This window comes from Leucoraja erinacea, unplaced genomic scaffold, assembly GCF_028641065.1.
Source record: "Leucoraja erinacea ecotype New England unplaced genomic scaffold, Leri_hhj_1 Leri_188S, whole genome shotgun sequence".
Classification (NCBI taxonomy): Eukaryota; Metazoa; Chordata; class Chondrichthyes; order Rajiformes; family Rajidae; genus Leucoraja; species Leucoraja erinaceus.
Window position 1 is genome coordinate 158,128 of NW_026576089.1, and position 23,373 is coordinate 181,500.

A 23,373-nucleotide genomic window follows, 5' to 3' on the forward strand; every position below is an offset into this window, starting at 1 on the left:
ACTCCAGGTGTGGTCTCACTAAGACCCTGTACAACTGCAGTAGAACCTCCCTGCTCCTATACTCAAATCCTCTATGGCAAGAATGTCTTTCCTCAGATTAGGAGACCAAAACTGTACGCAATACTCCAGGTGTGGTCTCACCAAGACCCTGTACAACTGCAGTAGAACCTCCCTGCTCTTATACTCAAATCCTTTTGCTATGAATGCTAACATACCATTCGCTTTTTTCACTGCCTGCTGTACCTGCATGCCTACTTTCATAGACTGATATACAAGGAGCCCCAGACTTGACGCCATTTAGATAGTAATCTGCCTTCCTGTTTTTGCTACCAAAGAGGATAACCTCACATTTATCCGCATTAAACTGCATCTGCCGCGCATCTGCCCACTCCCCCAACCTGTCCTCATCCTCATAGCATCCTCCTCACAGCTCACACAGCTGCGCCCTCACCCCAGTTACCTGTCCTGTGTTGCCCGTGTCTGCGTGAGGCTCTCGGGCAGTGTGTGTGTCTGTGTTGCCCCCGCTGTCTCTGTGGGGTATATGTAGGGGTCCGAGCGGTGGGAGTGTCCTCGTTGGTCTGTAGCCCCTTTCCTGGGGCCAGAGGAATTCCTCGCTCCGATCACTCCCACTGTTTGACATTGTTCCTGCTCCCGGCAACTGAGTGGGGAAGTCCACAGATGCTCGGCACGGCCCTGGTTGAGGGAGGAATGTAGAGGAGAGGGGGGAGGGAAGGGGAAGAGAGAGGGGGGAGAGAAGGGAGGAGAGGGGGGAGAGAGGGGGGAGAGAGGAGGGAGAGAGGAGGGAGGGAGAGAAGGGGGGAGAGAAGGGGAAGAGAGAGGGGGGAGAGAAGGGAGGAGAGAGGGAGGGAGAGAAGGCAGGAGAGAGAGGGGAAGAGAGGGGGGAGGGAGAGAGGGGGGGAGAGAAGGCAGGAGAGGGGTAGAGAGAGAAGGGAAAAGAGGGGGGAGCGATAAGGGAAGAGAGGGGTGAGAGAGGTAGGAGACAAGGGAGGTGAGACAAGGGAAGTGAGAGGTGGAGAGAGGGGGGAAAGAAGGGAGGAGAGGGGTGAGAATGAGGAGAGAAGGGAGAGAGGGGGAAAGAAGGGAAGAGAGGGGTTAGAATGAGGAGAGAAGGGAGAGAGGGGGGAAGAAGGGAGGAGAGAGAAGGGGAAGAGAGGAGGGGGAGAGAGGGGAAGAAGGGAAGAGAGGGGGAGAGAATCAGGAGATAAGGGAGGGGAGAAGGGAGACGAGGAGGGGAGAAGGGTGAGGAGAGGGAGGTGAAATATGCTGTTTTTTGTTAATGATTTATGTCAATAAATTATAATTCTGTTAATTTACTTTTTTATGATGTTTTTTTTTAATTGTTCTTTTCTTTAAGTTTTTTTTTAAAATTTATTTTTAAATGGCTCATGTGCTGTGTTTGAGTTGATGTCTGTATTAAACTTGCACCTGGAGTATTGTGTGCAGTTTTGGCCTGTTGGCCTTCATAACAAGAGGAGTCGAGTATAGGAGCAAAGAGGTCCTTCTGCAGTTGTACAGGGCCCTAGTGAGACCACACCTGGAGTATTGTGTGCAGTTTTGGCCTGTTGGCCTATATAACAAGAGGAGTTGAGTACAGGAGCAAAGAGGTCCTTCTGCAGTTGTACAGGGCCCTGGTGAGACCACACCTGGAGTATTGTGTGCAGTTTTGGTCCCCTAATTTGAGGAAGGATATTCTTGCTATTGAGGGAGCCCAGCGCAGGTTAATTCCCGGGATGGCGGGACTGTCATATGCTGAGAGAATGGAGCGGCTGGGCTTGTACACTCTGGAGTTTAGAAGGATGAGAGGGAATCTCATTGAAACATATAAGATTGTTAAGGGCTTGGACATGCTAGAGGCAGGAAACATGTTCCCGATGTTGGGGGGGGGGGGGGTCCAGAACCAGGGGTCACAGCTTAAGGATAAGGGGGAAATCCTTTAAAACCGAGATGAGTAGAACTTTTTTCACACAGAGAGTGGTGAATCTCTGGAACTCTCTGCCACAGAGGGTAGTTGAGGCCAGTTCATTGGCTATATTTAAGAGGGAATTAGATGTGGCCCTTGTGGCTAAGGGGATCAGTTGGTATGGAGAGAAGGCAGGTACGGGATACTGAGTTGGATGATCAGCCATGATCAAATTGAATGGCGGTGCAGGCTCGAAGGGCTGAATGGCCTACTCCTGCACCTAATTTCTATGTTTCTATGTTTAAGAATAAGGAGTAAGCCCTGTACAACTGCAGAAGGACCCCTTTGCTCCTGTACTCAACTCCTCTTGTTATGAAGGCCAACAGACCGTTAGGTTTCTTCACTGCCTGCTGTACATGCATGCTTACTTTCACGGGCATAAGTGCCAATATATTGTATATTTACTCTCTTTAATAGCCCGTAATGGCCCCATGAATACACGATATGCAAGAATTTCATTGTTTCAGTCCAGGTAAACACTCTGGACTCTGTCAGCAGTGATTCAGCCGGTCTCCAGGAGCGGTGCCGATTTTCCCCACACTTCCGAGCAGAATTCCAACTAGTGTTTGTCAGAGTTAATTGCCGAGAAGTTTATTTATCATCTAAGATACAGCGAAAAGCATTTTTCTGTTGCACAAATCTCTCACCTTGCACAAGCACAAGTTTGGCATCAGACGTAACATTTAGGCTTTAGAGATACAGCGCGGAAACAGGCCCTTGCACACTAGGGACAAATTTTACCAAAGCCAATTAGCCTACAAGCCCCATGTAGACACAGAATGGTGGAGTAACTCAGTGGGACAAGTTTGTGTAAGAAAGAACTGCAGATGCTGGTTTAAATCGAAGCTAGACACAAAATGCTGGAGTAACTCAATAGACAATAGGCAATAGGTGCAGGAGTAGAGGCCATTCGGCCCTTCGAGCCAGCACCACCATTCAATGTGATCACGGCTGATCATCCCCAATCAGTACACCGTTCCTGCCTTCTCCCCATATCCCCTGACTCCGCTATCCTTAAGAGCCCTATCTAGCTCTCTCATGAAAGCATCCAGTGAACCGGCCTCCACCGCCCTCAGTGGGATAGGTTTGTTTAAGAAAGAACCACAGATGCTGGTTTGAATCGAAGGTAAACGCTAAATGCTGGAGCAACTCAGCGGGTGAGGCAGCATCTATGGAGCGAAGGAATAGGTGACATATCGGGTCAAAGAAGTCTGAAGAAGGGTCTTGACCTGAAACGTTGCTTATTCATTCACTCCATAGATGCTGCCTCACCCGCTGAGTTTCTCCAGCATTTTTATCTACCAAGAATTTCTAAAGAAAAGGAATGGGTGACATTTGGCGTCGAGACCCATTCCTTCTCTCCAGAGATGATGTCTGACCCTCTGAGTTACTCCAGCTTTTTTGGTTCTTGGTTCTTCTTGGTTCTCCAAGAAGAATGGAATTTAAACTGGAGGTAGCGGAGGGTGGACTTAAGGGGGCGATTGCTTGCGTCTGGTGCGACCAAACGTGGTCGCTTGAGGCGTATGGGCCGCGCGGGGCCGGTCCCACTTCCAAGCGTGGAGGCGTATGGAGTTGTGCGCGGCTGGTTCCGACATCGCGCGGGGCTCCGAAAATCCCGCACTGTCCGAAAATTCCACGCGCCAACGGCCTGTCGGCGTACGCAGCGTCTTGATGTACGCAGCATCTTGACGGCGTACGCCTAGCGCGTGGCGTTGTGCGATAACTTCATCGCCCGGCATGCCGTTGCGCGATTACGTCACCGTCCGACGCCCAAATTCAGTCAGCCCGCCTCCTGCCCTGCTGATTGGTGAGTATGACGTAAATTACGCCATTCGCGAACTTAGCGTGTACTTACCGCGATCACCGCTTCCGTCTGGTCGCGCCAAACGCACGCAGTCGCATGCAAGTGAAAAAGTTACTTTTATAACAACTAAACAGGTCGCTTCTTAAGAAACAGACAACACACAAACTGTTTGGCAGACCAGTTCAAAACTCTACTTATTATCGGCCGATGGAAGGGAGCGAGAATTCCAGCTAAGTGACCAATGTAGACACTTCACTGTCCTCAATCCACTTCTCTGAACAACAGAATGACATCGCATTATATAGTCAAGTTTTTTTGTTTATTTGGCACATACACCACAGAGATGGTGCAGTGAAATGAAAAAGGCAATGCTCGCGGACATTTTGTCAAAAGACAAACAACAAGACATATAAAACAACATTGGCCACATTGGTTTACGGAATCTTACTGCAGAGTTAGTCCCTGACTCTAGGCGTTTACAGTCCGAATTCCCTCTCTTCTCAACCTCCTCCCTCTCAAACATGGGACAGGCGTTTTGACGTAACAGCTTTACAGTTTTTAAATATATAAAATTTTATAAGTGATATACTTAGGTATGTTACAAAACCTACCTGAATGCAGGGTCGTTGAGAATCTGCCCATAGTGCGTTTGTCGGCCCGAACGCACTTTGGCGCATAGTTTGTCCTGGGGGGGTTTAAAACAGATGGCGATGTTCCCGGACTAGATGCTTACCCATCGCCACTGATGTAGAAGCCTAGAGGATCATCGGAGAACGAATTTCGCAATTGCAAGACCCGGTAAAAAAGGCCTTATTTACTTTGCTGAGGCCTCGATAATATAGTTTTAATAGTTTTAACATTCCACAGAGTCTCATGGTACCGCAACATCTCGCAGCCAAAGGTTTTATAAAGCAAACATATTAAAGGTATGTACCTTATTTTTACGGCAAATGGGGCAATATATGACCCTGTATCTTTCAAGTTATCTACAGCGAGTAGTTCATTAGGACACTTTTTTATATCCCGCAGTTTTAAATCTCGGCATTTGAGGGCACTATATCCAGCGCGATGTTCAAAACCTTTCTAAATCAGCATTCGTTCACATGCACCCACTAGAAAGCCGATTTAAATGGGCATTTATTTACAGCAATTGAACAGCTTAAATCCTGCGTTACTAGACTGTTCTACCTGCAGCCCTCTGGAAGGCGCTATAGGTGCACGAAATCCAGGACAAACGGACGCAAAAAGGCTAGTTTTATTCCCGAGATAATATAGTTACCATAGTTTTCAAATTACCACACAATGCTCGCAGACTTATATAAAGCAAACCGCCCAACACGGACTTCCATCTGTATTAATATGTATCTATGTATGTAGCGCCTGTATATCAAGAATTTGTGCACCTAGTTCCCCCCCCCCCCCCCCCATATCCCTTCAGTTTTGTTTTTTCTGTTTCTTGTTTTTTTTGTGTAAAATTGTATGTATGCACTGAGTACGAGCAGCTTTCAGTTTCACTGTACATGTATAGTGACAATAAATGGCATATCTATATCTATATCTATCTAAATTCCTTCCATTTGGCCTATAAATTAATGTAAATTAGATATAAAAATCATGTTATATTGTGAATTATTTGTGAATAATCTTTGGACACTTAGGCTATTTAAAAATGTTAATCCTTCCTTAAGAAATGGGCTTTTGACTGTCCACGATCACAGCTTTTTTGTAATGTCCATTGAAAATCAATAGGGAACAAGATGCTAATTTCCGAGTATGAAAATGGCCATAACTTTTTTAATACTTGAGATATGAAAGTGAATTTGGTGTCAAATTAAACTTATTGTTATGCTTTATCTGAGGGGATAATCAAGCAGACTTGATTTTTAAAATCTCAAAATTTTGTAACATTGCTAAACATAGGACACTTTTTACAACATCTTTAAAGTTTTTAAATATATAAATTTTATAAGTGATATACTAAGATTTTATATGATTTTTATGATATTTTATATTCAATGCATTTTTTAATGTAATGTTGCCCCTTGTATATATATTATATTATTGTGCTGCTGCAAGTTATGGATGTAATTGCTTTATCTGGGACAAATGACTGGGAAACACTTGAGGCTCTAATGGAATGTAGGCCCCGTTGCCAGGGGCAACCGCCCGGGGTTCCCGCGCTTCCCCCGCACCGTGATGACCTCACACGCTCCTCCCCGGACTAGGTCGACGTCACGCGCCGCCACCAACTACGACGACGTCACACGCTACCGCGGAACGAAATGACGTCACACGCTCCTCCCCCCTCCCCCCAACGGCGATGTCGTCACACGCTGCCCCCGAACGTCATGACGTCACACCCCCCCTCCCATCACTGCCTCTCCACGCGTTATTTTTTTTTAAATTACCGGCAGCGGGAAAACGTCTTCTTCTCCAATACATTTTTCTTGACGTTTGTGTGATTTCTGGGCTTCCCTGAAGGCGACTTAAAGTGGAGGCGGCGGTTGCCATGGTTGCAGGCGCGGGTGACGTCACTGATTTATGCAGATTTATGGAGTGTCCGGATTTACCTATCAGATGACGATTTGAAGGCGGGGTGGGCGTATCCTAACCTGACGGACGTGTCCTCGACCAATCAGATCGTGGAATGAGTGGTCTGAGCGTTGAGTGGGCGTTCCCTGCAGTGGGCGTATCCTACCTTGACTGACGTGTCGTTGACCAATCAGCTGGCAGTTTGAGCGTGGGGGCGGGCGATTGACGCGAGTCCCGGCCAATGGAGGGGGTGGGCGGGTCGTGCATGCCCACGTCGCATTGAGTGGGCGTTTCCTGTCCGCATGAACCAATGAAATTGCGTCCTGAGCGTCGAGTGGGCGTTCCCTGGGGAGATTGACGCGTGTCCCGGCCAATGGAGGGGGAGGGGCGGGTCGTGCGTGCCCACGTGCTGCATTGAGTGGGCGTTTCCTGTCCGCATGAACCAATGGAATCGCGTCCTGATCGTCGAGTGGGCGTTCCCTGTGGGGATTGACGCGACTCCCGGCCAATGGGGGGGGAAGGGGCGGGTCGTGCGTGCCCACGTCGCATTGAGTGGGCGTTTCCTATCCGCATGAACCAATGAAACTGCGGCCTGATCGTCGAGTGGGCGTTTCCTGTGGGGATTGACGCGTGTCCCGGCCAATGGAGGGGGGGGGGGGGCGGGTCGTGCGTGTTCACGTCGCATGAGTCGTGCGTGCCCGCATGAACAAATGAAATCGCGTCATGACGTCGAGTGGGCGTTCCCTGCGGAGTGACGCGCGTATCCCAAACCTGACGGACGGGTCGTGCGTGACCAATCAGCTGAGTGGGTGTAAGCTGCAGGGGGCGGACTAATTGACGGCGTGTCGTTGACCAATCAGCTGGCAGTGTAAGCGTGGGGGCGGACGATTGACGCGACTCCCGGCCAATGGGGAGGGAGGGGAGGAGGGACGTGCGTGGTGCGTGCCCACGTCGTGCGTGCGTGCCCCTCCCCCTCCTCCTCGCCCGCTCCGGCGGCGGCGGCGGCAACGGCGACGGCAAGATGGCGGCTTCCATGCTGAAGTGGAAGCGCGTCTCGGGCTCGAGCGGCCCGGTGCCCCGTCCCCGCCACGGACACCGCGCCGTCGCCATCAAGGAGCTGATGGTCGTCTTCGGCGGCGGCAACGAGGGCATCGTCGACGAGCTGCACGTTTACAACACAGGTGGACGGATTTAAAAAACAAAAAAAAACACCTCAAAAACGCTTATTTAACGAATCCGAATCCTCCCTTTCCCTCCTATACTATCCCACCACCCCCCCCCCTCACGAACGGCCGCTCACCGGGTTTGTTTTGAGGAGGGGGAGGGGGGGGCGGTGACGTCAGGGCGGACAAGATGGCGGCCGCCACAGCAGCGGCTCTGGCGCCAAAGCGCCCGAGACCGTTGATCCCTCTCCCCGCTGCTATCCCACACTCCCCCCCGCAAATTCCTTCTGCACATTAACAATTGCACCGTTCCCCCTCGGTTGCACGCCCGAACCCCTTGCATCCGGCGAGTTAAAGCCATTGCAATGGACGTCCCCATTCAAAAAACAATGGCTGGAAATCTTGCAAAGCCGGACCACCACTTGCACGCGTAAATTATATTTTGCAGTTCCCCCCACTGCCTTTGCACATTAACAATTGCACCGCCCCCCCTCGGTTGCACGCCCGAACCCCTTGCATCCGGCGAGTTGAAGCCATTGCAATGGACGTCCCCATTCAAAAAAAAAAACAATTCGGTTGCACGCCCGAACCCCTTGCATCCGGCGAGTTAAAGCCATTGCAATGGACGTAATTTAAGATTCTCCCCCCATCCCTTTGCACATTAACAATTGCACCGTTCCCCCTCGGTTGCACGCCAAAACCCCTTGCATCCGGCCAGTTAAAGCCATTGCAATGGACGTCCCCATTCAAAAAAAACAAAAAACTGCCTGGAAATCTTTTTGCAAAGACGGACAGCTTATCTTGCATTCGCAAATTCAAATTTGCAGATTCCCCCCCCCCTCCCCACTGTTTTTGCACCTTAACATTTGCACCGTTCCCCCTCGGTTGCACGCCCCAACCCCCTTGCATCCAGCGAGTGTTAAAGCCATTGCATGGACGTCCCCATTCAAAAAAACTGCCTGGAAATATTTTTGCAAAGACGGACAGCTTATCTTGCATTCGCAAATTCAAATTTGCAGATTCCCCCCCCCCCCCCCCCCCCACTGTTTTTGCACCTTAACATTTGCACCGTTCCCCCTCGGTTGCACGCCCAAACCCCTTGCATCCGGCGAGTTAAAGCCATTGCAATGGACGTCCCCATTCAAAAAAAAACAATGGCTGGAAATCTTCTTACATTCGCAAATTGGAAATTTGAAGATTCTCCCCCCCACCCCTTTGCACATTAACAATTGCACCGTTCCCCCTCGGTTGCACGCCAAAACCCCTTGCATCCGGCCAGTTAAAGCCATTGCACTGGACGTCCCCATTCAAAAAAACTGCCTGGAAATCTTTTTGCAAAGACGGACAGCTTATCTTGCATTCGCAAATTCAAATTTGTAGATTCCCTTCCCCCCCTCCGGATTGCTCACCAAAACCCTTTGCCTTCGGCGTCTTAAGGCAGTGCAATGTCCCATTCAAAACAATGCCTTGCTATGCAGGAAATCTTGCAAAGCTTGTATACGTAAATTAAATTTTGCAGATTCCCCCCCTCGATTGCTCACCAAAACCCTTAGCCATGGGTGTGATTAGGCATTACAATGTTCCATTCAAAACAATATTTGGCCGTGCGGAAATTGTGCATTGTAATTTTTAGTTTGCATCTATTCCAGCAATTATCGTTTTGTATTTGTATTTGCAAATTTAAGATGACTAATTTATTAGTACCTCAAATATGTAGTCATATATGAATTATTCCAGACATAAGCACAAGGCACACAGATATAGGGAGGTTGCACCATAGGTCACTGGGTCATAGGGCTCGACGCATGGAGCCGTTAAATCCAACTGGAAGACATCCGTCACTACCGGTATATGTTATTAATGCAAGAAACGCGTACTTTCCTACCTGTTAAAAACCGCCAGAATGTTGAATTTTTGCGCTGAAAAAATTTGTGGGAGTCGGGGTAAGTGTGAGAGACATGTCCCCAACTTCAGAATTCCAAACGTGAAGGGAAATGAAGGTATAGAGAAGCAAGAACTGAAGGGACAACAGCAGCTAAAGTGCTTGGTAAACATTGGAAATATTGGGAATTATCGCGTTTGCTCACTGCATTTCATCAACAGCAAGGCATTATTTGTGTTTTTTCTTGATTCCTTTGGTATCTAAAAAGTCTCAGAAGTGATAAATCTGGTGGTAAATGTTTCTTCAGATGCGTTTTCATTTTGTATGTAAAGACCCACGAGAACCATGGGCGATTTAAAAAAATTACAGCCAGATTTATCACTTCTGAAACCTTTTAGATGCCAAAGGAATGAAGAAAAAACACAAATAATGCCTTAGTGTTGATGAAATGCAGTGAGCAAACGGCCAATGTTCGCCAGGCACTCTGGCTGTTGTTGCCCCTACAGCTCTCGTTTCTATCTACCATCATTTCTCCTCACCTTTGGAATTCTGAAGTAGGATAAATGTCTCTCATGCTTATCCCGATTTCCATCATTATTTACAGCGCAAACATTGACAATTTTGGCGGGTTTTAACGGGCCCGATACGCTGGAAACAATGTTTAGTGCCTACCTGCAGTCCATCGCTGTACAGACTGTACAGACTGTACTCCTGGGATGTCAGGACTGTCTTATGAAGAAAGACTGGATAGACTTGGTTTATACTCTCTAGAATTTGAAGATTGAGACTGATCCGTGAAACTTACAAAATTCTTAGACGTTGGATTGCAGGAAAATTGTTCATGTTGGGGAGTCCAGGTAGATCCGCAAATCCTTTAAACGTGACCGAAAATCTCAGAGAGTGGGATCTCTGGTGCCACAGAGGGTAGTTAGGCCAGTTCATTGGCTATATTTAAGAGGGAGTTAGATGTGGCCCTTGTGGCTAAGGGGATCAATGGGGAAGGCAGGTACACTGAGTTGGCGACCTAAATTGAATCGGTGCAGGCTCGAAGGGCCGAATGGCCTACTCCTGCACCTAATTTCTATGTTTCTATGTTTCTAGCGTGTAACTGGAGTAGCGTGGAACAACGGGTCATGGGTCGTGAACCGACTGCCGTGAAACCTCCCTATAGGGTGATTTCACAAAAGGTCACTGGAGCGTAGATCGCACCCACGTGACCGAAAATCTCAACTGGAGTACATGTTATACATCGGTACATGTTAGTAAATGGGAAAACACACACAGCAACCTAAATTTTAAGGCATAAAAAAAGATAGAAAGTAAGGTAATTAGAAGAGGGACTGAAGGTGAAAAACAGCGGAAGTGAACAGCAAACGCCGTGGAGATTTAAATAATATGGAATTATCGCGTTTGCTCGCTGAATTTCATCAAAAGTAAGTTAAATGAAATTCAGCGAGCAAACGCGATAATTCCCGATATTTTGGATCTTTAAATCTCCACGGCAAATGTCTGCTAAGCACTTCCGCTGGATTGGCACCTTCAGCTCCCTCTTGTAATTACCTTACTTTCTATCTTTTTTTTTGCCTGAAAATTTAGGTCGCTGTGCTTCACGGTCACCCCGACTGGCACAGAAAATTTCAGCTCAAATATCGGCCGTTTTCCATGTTTTTAACGGGTGGGAAAGTGCGTGTTTTCCCATTCACTTCAGATTCAGATTCAGATTCAATTTAATTGTCATTGTCAGTGTACAGTACAGAGACAACGAAATGCATTCATATGTATCGATGTACCGATGTATAACATGTACTCCAGTTGAGATTTTTGGTCACGTGTGTGCGGATCTACGCTCAAGTGACCTTTCGTGAAATCACCCCATATGCAGGAAATAAAAATCTAGTAGCAATTTTAGTTTGAAATGTGATGTCAATTGTTCCTATATATATTTATATAATGGTATATGGACACACTGATCTGTTTTGTAGTCAATGTTCTGTTGTGCTGAAGCAAGGCAAGAATTTCATTTTCCTATCAGGGACACATGACAATAAACTCTCTTGAATCTTGAATCCTAGTGTGCAGGATAGTGTTATGTGTGAGGATCGCTGGTTGGTGTGGAATCGTTAGGAAGCTGTGTCTCTAAATTAAACCAAACTAAATACAAAATATTAAATTGCAATTGTACTTCAGACATGGCGACCCATAGTATTATTTTGGACATATGTAAAAAATAATTATTCAATCGTAAGTTTCAAACATTAGTTAAAACTATGGTATATATAGTCAAGTCAAGTCAAGTCAAGTTTATTTGTAACATACACATACGAGATGTGCAGTGAAATGAAAGTGGCAATGCTCGCGGAACAACAAAACAACCAAACAAATTATAAACACAATCATAACACACATATTCTTTTACATAATAAATAATGGAAGGAAAAACGTTCTGTACAGTTAGTCCCTGGTGAGAAAGGCATTTACAGTCCGAATTGCCTCTGGGAAGAAACTCCTTCTCAACCTCTCCGTTCTCACTGCATGGCAACGGAGGCGTTTGCCTGACCGTAGCGGCTGGAACAGTCCGTTGCAGGGGGGGTGGAAGAGGTCTCTCATGATTTTGTTTGCTCTGGAGTTGCACCTCCTGTTGTATAGTTCCTGCAGGGGGGTGAGTGAAGTTCCCATAGTGCGTTCGGCCGAACGCACTACTCTCTGCAGAGCCTTCTTGTCCTTGGCAGAGCAATTCCCGAACCAGATGGTAATGTTCCCGGACAAGATGCTTTCCACCGCCGCTGCGTAGAAGCACTGTAGGATCCTCGGAGACACTCTGAATTTCCTCAATTGCCTGAGGTGGTAAAGGCGCTGCCTTGCCTTACTCACCAGTGCTGAGGCGTGTGATGACCATGTCATATCCTCAGAGATGTGGACTCCCAGATATTTAAATGTTATATATATATAACATCAGTCCGAAGAAGTGCCTCGACCTTATTCCTTCCCTCCAGAGATGCTGCCTGTTCCTCTGAGTTACTCCAGCATTTTGTGTCTACCTTCATATTATTTCAGTCTGAAGAATAATAATAATAATAATAACTTTATTTGTTAAGCACCTTAAAAACAACCAAGGCTGACCAAAGTGCTGTACAGAAAAAAGAAAACAAGCAAGACATCATAAAACAGGCAGAACAACAGAACATACAACTAACACGAGGCGCATAAATTACATACAAAAATCCAAACAATAAATTAAAAAACATAAAACACGAGTACGAACAACGCAGCAAAACCAAGCAAATAAAGTTAATAAACAATTCAACACCTCACTGGTCTACAAAGGCCATGGAGAATAGATATGTCTTCAGGAGTGACTTAAAAACAGCTAGAGAAGGGGCCTGTTTAACGTGCAGAGGCAATTCATTCCACAATCTCGGAGCCGACACAGCAAAGGCACGGTCCCCTCTGAGCTTCCGCTTAGTCTTTGGCTCAATCAGGAGCAGCTGATCATCTGACCTGAGAGAGCGGGAGGGCGAATAAGGGTGAAGAAGCTCAGATAGGTAGGACGGGGCAAGACCACTTAGGGATTTAAAAGTAAATAAAACGGGTCTTGAGCCGAAACGTCACCTATTCCTTCCCTCCATAGATGCTGCCTGTCCCGCTGAGTTACTCCAGCATTTTGTGTCAACCTTTGTATTATTTCAGTCTGAAGAAGGGTCTTGAGCCGAAACGTCACCTATTCCTTCCCTCCATAGATGCTGCCTGTCCCGCTGAGTTACTCCAGCATTTTGTGTCTACCTTCGTATTATTCCAGAGATGTGCACAAAAGAATTATTGTCATTTTAAAATTGCAAATTGATTTTAGCTTAGAGATACAGCGCGGAAACAGGTCCTTCAGTCCACTGAGTCCATGCAAATAGTCTTGTCTGCAAAATGTATTTGCATTTAAGACTTGCAATTTAGTTTTAGGTAAAGGGTAATTAGTATTTTAAATTATCAATAAATTTCCCCCACGCAATTTCAAATTGAGCTTTTCAGATTTCACAAATCTGGTTGTATCTGTAATTGTACTTCATAGACTTTGAATTTCTCTGTTTATAAGTAAATAAGTCCTTCTGCGGTTGTACAGGGCCCTAGTGAGACCACACCTGGAGTATTGTGTGCAGTTTTGGCCTGTTGGCCTTCATGACAAGAGGAGTCGAGTTTAGGAGCAAAGAGGTCCTTCTGCAGTTGTACAGGGCCCTAGTGAGACCACACCTGGAGTATTGTGTGCAGTTTTGGTCTAATTTGAGGAAGGATATTCTTGTTATTGAGGGAGCCCAGCGTAGGTTCACCAGGTTAATTCCCGAGATGGCGGGACTGTCATATGCTGAGAGAATGGAGCGGCTGGGCTTGTACACTATGGAGTTTAGAAGGATGAGTGGGGATCTTATTGAAAGATATAAGATTATTAAGGGTTTGGACATGCTAGACACAGAAACATGTTCCCGATATTGGGGGAGTCCAGAACCGGGGGCCACAGTTTAAGAATAAGGGGTAAGCCATTTAGAACGGAGAGGAGGAAACACTTTTTCTCACATAGAGTTGTGAGTCTGTGGATATCTCTGCCTCAGAGGGCGCTGGAGGCAGGATACTTTCAAGAGAGAGCTAGATAGGGCTCTTAAAGATAGCAGAGTCAGGGGATATGGGGAGAAGGCAGGAACGGGTTGGGGATGATCAGCCATGATCACATTGAATGGCGGTGCTGGCTCGAATGGCCTACTTCGAGCCTGCACCGCCATTCAATCATCCAACTCAGTATCCTGTACCTGCCTTCTCTCCATACCCCCTGATCCCTTTAGCCACAAGGGCCACATCTAACTCCCTCTTAAATATAGCCAATGAACTGTGTGGCCTCAACTATCTTCTGTGGCAGAGAATTCCACAGATTCACCACTCTCTGTGTGAAAATTGTTTTCCTCATCTCGGTCCTAAACGATTTCCCCCTTATCCTTAAACTGTGTGTGTGGCCCCTTGTCCTGGACTCCCCAACATCGGGAATAATCTTCCTGCATCTAGCCTGTCCAACCCCTTAAGAGTTTTGTAAGTTTCTATAAGATCCCCTCTCAATCTCCTAAATTCTAGAAAGTATAAACCAAGTCTATCCAGTCTTTCTTCATATGAAAGTCCTGACATCCCAGGAATCAGTCTGGTGAACCTTCTCTGCACTCCCTCTATGGCAATAATGTCCTTCCTTAGATTTGGAGACCAAAACTGTACACAATACTCCAGGTGTGGTCTCACCAAGACCCTGTACAACTGCAGTAGAACCTCCCTGCTCTTAGACTCAAATCCTTTTGCAATGAAAGCTAACATACCATTCGCTTTCTTCACTGCCTAAACTGTGACCCCTTGTTCTGGACTTCCCCAACATCGGGAATAATCTCCCTGCATCTAGCCTGTCCAACCCCTTAAGAGTTTTGTAAGTTTGATAAGATCCCCCAGTACCAGTGCTGATTGTGGATGATCAGCCATGGCGGTGCTGGCTCGAAGGGCCGAATGGCCTTTAATCCTGCACCTATTGCCTATTGTTGCCTTCCCTCACAGTGGGAACTGTTCATTCTAGTTTGGTGGTAGTAGTCGGCCCCTCTCGGTCATGACTGTGACCATGGGTGATGCATCCTGCTCGGATGCAAGCCTGGGCGATGTCATATGGAGGACAGGCTGTTGCAGGCCATGCAGCACGTCCCTCCTCTCCACGTCGCTGATCGAACCAAAGGGGCACCAGGACTCCGGATTTTCTCCAAGTTTACTCCTGGAGCCTTTTCCATGACTGGATATGGCCACAAGGCAGGAGGAGGCCATTTTGGCCCTTCGAGCCAGCACCACCATTCATTGTAATCATGGCTGATCGTCCCCAATCAATAACCCGTGCCTGCCTTCTCCACATATCCCTTGACTCCACTAGCCCCTAGAGCTCTATCTAACACTCTCTTAAATCCATCCACTGCCCTCTGTGGCAGGGAATTCCACAAATTCACAACTCTCTGGGTGGAAATTTTTTTTCTCACCTCTGTCCTAAATGGCCTCCCCTTTATTCTTAGAAATTAGGTGCAGGAGTAGGCCATTCGGCCCTTCGAGCCTGCACCGCCATTCAATCTGATCATGGCTGATCATCCAACTCAGTATGCCGTACCTGCCTTCTCTCCATACCCCCTGATTCCCTTAGCCACAAGGGCCACATCTAACTCCCTCTTAAATATAGCCAATGAACTGGCCTCAACTACCCTCTGTGGCAGAGAGTTCCAGAGATTCACCACTCTCTGTGTGAAAAAAGTTCTTCATCATCTCGGTTTTAAAGGATTCCCCCCTTATCCTTAAGCTGTGACCCCTTGTCCTGGACTTCCCTAACATCGGGAACAATCTTCCTGCATCCAGCCTGTCCAACCCCTTAAGAATTTTGTAAGTTTCTATAAGATCCCCTCTCAATCTCCTAAATTCTAGAGAGTATAAACCAAGTCTATCCAGTCTTTCTTCATAAGACAGTCCTGCCATCCCAGGAATCAGTCTGGTGAACCTTCTCTGCACTCCCTCTATGGCAATAATGTCCTTCCTCAGATTTGGAGACCAAAACTGTACACAATACTCCAGGTGTGGTCTCACCAAGACCCTGTACAACTGCAGTAGAACCTCCCTGCTCCTATACTCAAATCCTTTTGCAATGAAAGCTAACATACCATAGACTGTGTGTGGCCCCTAGTTCTGGACTCGCCCAACATTGGGAACATTTTTCCTGCATCTAGCTTGTCCAGTCCTTTTATAATTTGATATCTAGCTGGAGGTTTTAAATCAGAGTTTTCCCTCTCCTAGATGGACTGACGAACCCCATCTGCCCGAGACTCGTGGGGGCGGGAGCGTCTACCTTCCCGTGCAGGTCTATAGCCCCTGCCCGCTGCCCAAAAAAATCCTACAGTGTTGTGTTTGTCTTATTTGTGTGGCTGCATGGTAACTCAAATTTCACGGTGTACGTGACAATAAGTGTAACTTGAATTTGAACTCTCTTCCCTCTGTGTGCTCTTTGCTCGCCGCAGCCACCAACCAGTGGTTCATCCCCGCCGTGCGAGGAGATATCCCGCCCGGGTGCGCAGCTTACGGGTTCGTGTGTGACGGGACCCGGTTGCTGGTGTTCGGTGGCATGGTGGAGTACGGAAAATACAGCAACGACCTCTACGAACTGCAGGTACCACCTCCTCCCCCACACCATTTCCAAAACATACTTGGCTAATAAAGCATTACTGTATTGTGTAAAGTAAACTGAACCCTCGCTCCCCTGATCTGGGAACACTGATGCAATTATAACGAAAGCACAACAGCACCTCTACGACACCACTGTTGTGGGACGTATCACTAATAATAATAATAGTAATAATCTTATTTATATAGCACATTTTCAGTCAACTTGCATTGACCCCAAAGTGCTTCACATAATTACATTACATTACACACAGGCAAAGGTGGGTGAAGTGTCTTGCCCCAAGGACACAACGACAGTATGCACTCCAAGCGGGATTCGAACCGGCTACCTTCCGGTCGCCAGCCGAACACTTAGCCCATTGTGCCATCTGTCGTCCCTGATGGGGACGAGTCAGAGTATAGAAGTGAGATCGACTGACTGACCAAATGGTGCCAGCACAATAACAACATTCAGAAACATAGATAATAGGTGTAGGAGTAGAGGCCATTCGGCCCTTCGAGCCTGCACCATTCGCCATTCAATGTGATCATGGCTGATCATCCAACTCAGTATTGAGAATTAAGAGCATTGAGTATAGAAGTTGGGATGTAATGTTAAAATTGTACAAGGCATTGGTGAGACCAAATCTGGAGTATGGTGTACAATTTTGGTCGCCCAATTATAGGAAGGATGTCAACAAAATAGAGAGAGTACAGAGGAGATTTACTAGAATGTTGCCTGGGTTTCGACAACTAAGTCACAGAGAAAGGTTGAACAAGTTAGGTCTTTGTTCTTTGGAGCGCAGAAGGTTAAGGGGGGACTTGATAGAGGTCTTTAAAATGATGAGAGGGATAGACAGAGTTGACGTGGAAAAGCTTTTCCCACTGAGAGTAGGGAAGATTCAAACAAGGGGACATGACATGAGAATTAAGGGACTGAAGTTTAGGGGTAACATGAGGGGGAACTTCTTTACTCAGAGAGTGGTGGCGGTGTGGAATGAGCTTCCAGTGAAGGTGGTGGAGGCAGGTTCGTTTTTTTATCATTTAAAAATAAATTGGATAGTTATATGGATGGGAAGGGAATGGAGGGTTATGGTCTGAGCGCAGGTATATGGGACTAGGGGAGATTATGTGTTCGGCACGGACTAGAAGGGTCGAGATGGCCTGTTTCCGTGCTGTAATTGTTATATGGTTATATGGTTATAGGCAGGAGGTGGCCATTCGGCCCTTCGAGCCTGCACCATTCGCCATTCAATATGATCATGGCTGATCATCCAACTCAGTATTGAGAATTAAGGGACAGAGGTTTAGGGGTAACATGAGGGGGAACTTCTTTACTCAGAGAGTGGTGGCGGTGTGGAATGAGCTTCCAGTGGAAGTGGTGGAGGCAGGTTCGTTGGTATCATTTAAAAATAAATTGGATAGGCACATGGATGAGAAGGGAATGGAGGGTTATGGTATGAGTGCAGGCAGGTGGGACTAAGGGGAAAAAATGTTGTTCGGCATGGACTTGTAGGGCCGAGATGGCCTGTTTCCATGCATTTCGTTGTCTCTGTACTGTACACTGACAATGACAATTAAAATTGAATCTAAATCTGAATCTGTAATTGTTATATGGTTATATAGTATCCTGTACCTGCCTTCTCTCCATACCCCCTGATCCCTTTAGCCACAAGGGCCACATCTAACTCCCTCTTAAATATAGCCAATGAACTGTGTGGCCTCAACTACCTTCTGTGGCCGAGAATTCCAGAGATTCACCACTCCCTGTGTGTGAAAAAAAATGTTTCTTTCATCTCGGTCCTAAAAGACTTGCTTCTTATCCTTAAACTGTGTGTGTGTGTGTGTGGCCCCTTGTTCTGGACTTCCCCAACATCGGGAACAATCTTCCTGCATCTAGCCTGTCCAACCGCTTAAGAGTTTTGTAAGTTTCTATAAGATCCCCCCTCAATATTCTAAATTCTAAATAACCTGGCCCTCAACACCGGCAAAACCAAGGAACTGATTGTGGACTTTGGAAGGGATAGGACGGGGACCCACAGTCCAGTTTATATCAACGGGACGATGGTGGAAAGGGTCAAGAACTTCAAATTCCTGGGCGTGCACATTTCCGAAGATCTTTCCTGGTCCCAGCACACTGATGCAATCGTCAAGAAAGCTCAACAGCGCCTCTACGTCCTGAGAAGATTACGGAGAGTCGGTTTGTCAAGGAGGACTCTCTCGAACTTCTACAGGTGCACAGTAGAGAGCATGCTGACCGGTTGCATCGTGGCTTGGTTCGGCAACTTGAGCGTCCAGGAGCGGAAAAGGATGCAGAAAGTTGTGACCACTGCCCAGTCCATCATCGGCTCCGACCTCCCCACCGGCGAAGGGATCTATCGCAGTCGCTGCCTCAAAAAGGCTGGCAGTATCATCAAGGACCCACACACCATCCTGGCCACACACTCATCTCTCCGCTACCATCGGGTAGAAGGTACAGGAGCCTGAAATCTGCAACATCCAGGTTCAAGAACAGCTTCTTCCCCACAGCCATCAGGCTATTAAACTCGCCATCAAACAGACTCTGAACTGTAACAGCCTATTGCACTTGATCTGTTTATTTATGTGTATATTATAACCATATAATATAATAACCATATAACAATTACAGCACGGAAACAGGCCATCTCGACCCTTCTAGTCCGTGCCGAACACATAATCTCCCCTAGTCCCATATACCTGCCCTCAGACCATAACCCTCCATTCCCTTCCCATCCATATAACTATCCAATTTATTTTTAAATGATAAAAACGAACCTGCCTCCACCACCTTCACTGGAAGCTCATTCCACACAGCTACCACTCTCTGAGTAAGGAAGTTCCCCCTCATGTTACCCCTAAACTTCAGTCCCTTAATTCTCATGTCATGTCCCCTTGTTTGAATCTTCCCTACTCTCAGTGGGAAAAGCTTTTCCACGTCATATTGAACTGAACTGTTCTGTATTTATGCTTACTATATTCTGTTGTGCTGCAGCAAGCAAGAATTTCATTGTCCTATCTTGGACACATGACAATAAACTCTCTTGACTTGACCCTTGCCGCAGCGAGACTCCTGACGGGCACCCGAAAAAGGGACCACATCACCCCGATCCTGGCCTCTCGCCACTGGCTCCCTGTGCGGTTCAGAATACATTTCAAGATGCTCCTTTAAGTCTACAAAGCCCATAACGGGCTTGCCCCCACCTACATCAAACGTCTGCTCACCCACCACACCACACCACCTCCAGGTCCCTCAGATCGGCCGACTTGGGGTTACTGAACCTCTAGGCATAAGCTGTGGGGAGATCGACCGAGCCTTTACGGTTGCAGCCCCTAGACTGTGGAACAGCATCATCCCTCTTCCCATCAGAACGAACAGCCCCCTCCATCGACTCCTTTAAGCCGAGACTTCAAACTCATCTTTACTCCCAAGCCTTTCTTGACATCCTCTGAGTGAGAGCTATATGTATGTATTTATGTATGTACTTAATCTATGAACCACTGTTCTACTGCAGTTGTACAGGGTCTTGGTGAGACCACACCTGGAGTATTGCGTACAGTTTTGGTCTCCAAATCTGAGGAAAGACATTCTTGCCATAGAGGATTTGAGTCTAGGAGCAGGGAGGTTCTACTGCAGTTGTACAGGGTCTTGGTGAGACCACACCTGGAGTATTGCGTACAGTTTTGGTCCCCTAATCTGAGGAAGGACATTCTTGCCGTAGAGGATTTGAGTCTAGGAGCAGGGAGGTTCTACTGCAGTTGTACAGGGTCTTGGTGAGACCACACCTGGAGTATTGTGTACAGTTTTGGTCTCCAAATCTGAGGAAGGACATTATTGCCATAGAGGGAGTGCAGAGACGGTTCACCAGACTGATTCCTGGGACGTCAGGACTGTCTTATGAAGAAAAGACTGGATAGACTTGGTTTATACTCTCTAGAATTTAGGAGATTGAGAGGGGATCTTATAGAAACTTACAAAATTCTTAAGGGGTTGGACAGGCTAGATGCAGGAAGATTGTTCCCGATGTTGGGGAAGTCCAGGACAAGGGGTCACAGCTTAAGGATAAGGGGGAAATCCTTTAAAAACCGAGATGAGAAGAACTTTTTTCACACAGAGAGTGGTGAATCTCTGGAACTCTCTGCCACAGAGGGTAGTTGAGGCCACACACAGTTCATTGTCTATATTTAAGAGGGAGTTAGATGTGGCTAAGGGGATCAGGGGGTATGGAGAGAAGGCAGGGATGGGATACTGAGTTGGATGATCAGCCATGATCATATTGAACGGCGAATGGTGCAGGCTTGAAGGGCCGAATGGCCTCTACTCCTGCACCTAATTTCTATGTTTCCATGTTGTATAACGTTAGTACCTCCAGCACTTTGGCCAACGCGAGTTGTTGTTTAAACGTGCTATAGAAATACAAGTGACTTGACTTGACTTGACCCTGTGCAGGCCAGCCGGTGGGAGTGGAAGAAACTCAAGCCCAAACCCCCCAAGAACGGCTCGCTGCCCTGCCCCCGCCTCGGCCACAGCTTCTCCCTGGTGGACAACAAGTGTTACCTCTTCGGGGGTCTGGCCAACGACAGCGAGGACCCCAAGAACAACATCCCGCGGTAAGAGGGGAGCGGGAGGTGATGGCTTGCGTTGCAGGCCATGGTTGGCATAGAAACATAGAGGGATGGGGAGATTGCAACCTTCATGTGGTCCGCCCTGTTTCGACGGATGCAATCAACCTGGCGTGATATTAGGCTGTGCACGACATACGCAAGTAGAAGAAGAAGAAGAAACATAGAAAATAGGTGCAGGAGGAGGCCATTCAGCCCTTCAAACCAGCACCGCCATTAATTGTGATCATGGCTGATCGTCCCCAATCAATAACCCATGTCTGCCTTCTCCCCATATCCCTTGACTCCACCAGCCCCTAGAGCTCTATCTAACTCTCTCTTAACTCCATCCAGTGACTTGGCCTCCACTGCCCTCTGTGGCAGGGAATTCCACAAATTCACAACTCTCTGGGTGAAAACGTTTTTTCTCACCTCAGTCTTAAATGGCCTCCCCTTTATTCTAAGACTGTGTGTGTGGCCCCTGGTTCTGGACTCGCCCAACATCGGAAACATGTTTCCTGCCTCTAGCGTGTCCAAACCCTTAATGATCTTATATGTTACAATAAGATCAACCTCCCCTTTATTCTAAGACAGTGTGTGTGGCCCCTGGTTCTGGACTCGCCCAACATCGGAAACATGTTTCCTGCCTCTAGCGTGTCCAAACCCTTAATGATCTTATATGTTACAATAAGATCCTCTCTCATCCTTCTAAGCTCCAGAGTGTACAAGCCCACAGCCGCTCCACATTCTCTCAGCATACGACAGTCCCGCCATTCCGGGAATTAACCTGGTGAACCTACGCTGGGCTCCCTCAATAGCAAGAATGCCCTTCCTCAAATTAGGGGATCAAAACAGCATACAAGATCCCCCCTCAATCTTCTAAATTCTAGTCTATCCAGTCTTTCTTCATATGAAAGTCCTGACATCCCAGGAATCAGTCTTTCAATTTATTCAAAATGCAGGAGCCCCGTGAACTCCCACTAACTGGCCTGGACCCCCTGCCAATATTTCCGACTTTTGTTCTGGAGGTGAATGTCATGCCTGCTATATGCACCACTTTTGTTCTGGAGGTGAATATGTGCCTGCTATATGCACACACATATAATAATAATAATAATAATTTTATTTATAGAGCACTTTAAAAACAAACATAGCTGCAACAAAGTGCTGTACATCACTAATCATTGACAAAAAAGTTAATACACACCAAAAATAACAATCAAAAGAAATAGTAGGAAAAGACATGTAAAATAAAGAAACATCAAAAACACCACAAACAGAAGCAAAGCCTCAGGCATGGTCAAAAGCCAGGGAGTACAAATGTGTTTTAACACTGGATTTGAAGATGGACAGTGAGGGGGCCTGTCTGATGTACAACGGCAGGGTGTTCCAGAGTGCCGGAGCAGCAACAGAGAAGGCTCTATCCCCTCTGAGCCTCCGACTAGACCTCGGTACCTCCAGGAGCAGCTGACCAGCTGACCTGAGGGACCGGGCAGGAGCGTATGGGTGGAGCAGCTCAGAGAGGTAAGGCGGGGCGAGCCCATTCAGAGATTTAAAAACGAATAACAGTATCTTAAAATGAACCCGAAAGTGCACCGGGAGCCAGTGCAGGGGGGCCAGAATTGGCGATATGTGCTCCCTCTTTTGAGTCCCTGTTAAAAGGCGAGCAGCAGCATTCCGAACCAACTGGAGACGAACCAGTGAAGAACGAGCAACACCAAAATAGAGCGCGTTACAGTAATCCAGCCTAGATGTAATATAGGGCCAGTTCGGGTAACGTTGATGATTGGGTTGTGTCTCCCTTTCCCCCCCCCCCACGTGCAGTTATTTGAACGACGTCTACATCTTGGAGCTGCGTCCAGGGTCGGGGGTGCTCTGCTGGGACAACCCCATCACCTACGGGGTGCTTCCCCCTCCTCGCGAATCCCACACCGCCATCATCTACACCGACGCCGACCAGAAGACGTCCCGGCTGGTCATCTACGGCGGCATGAGCGGCTGCCGGCTCGGTGACCTCTGGACCCTGGACATCGGTGAGTGCTGGCGCTGCGGTGCGCTGGGTGTGTGCGTGTGTGTGTGTGGGCGTGGGTGTGTGTGTGGCGTGTGTGTGTGTGTGTGTGTGTGTGTGTGCGTGTGTGTGTGTGTGTGTGGGTGTGTGTGGGTGTGTGTGTGTGTGTGTGTGTGTGTGTATGTGGGT

General features: G+C 47.4%; 1 protein-coding gene across 1 annotated transcript in view; it reads left to right on the forward strand.

Annotated features, from left to right (window-relative positions):
* Positions 1-7,292: 7,292 nt before the first annotated feature.
* Positions 7,293-23,373, forward strand: part of LOC129716211 (host cell factor 1-like) — a gene marked incomplete at its 3' end in the record, with an annotated part of 44,983 nt that continues 28,902 nt past the window's right edge. Inside the window, exons 1-4 of the mRNA XM_055666082.1 lie at positions 7,293-7,498; positions 16,415-16,563; positions 21,025-21,185; positions 23,001-23,209. Of these exons, the coding sequence (XP_055522057.1) occupies positions 7,339-7,498; positions 16,415-16,563; positions 21,025-21,185; positions 23,001-23,209 (679 nt within the window). The remainder of the gene's footprint in view (positions 7,499-16,414; positions 16,564-21,024; positions 21,186-23,000; positions 23,210-23,373) is intronic.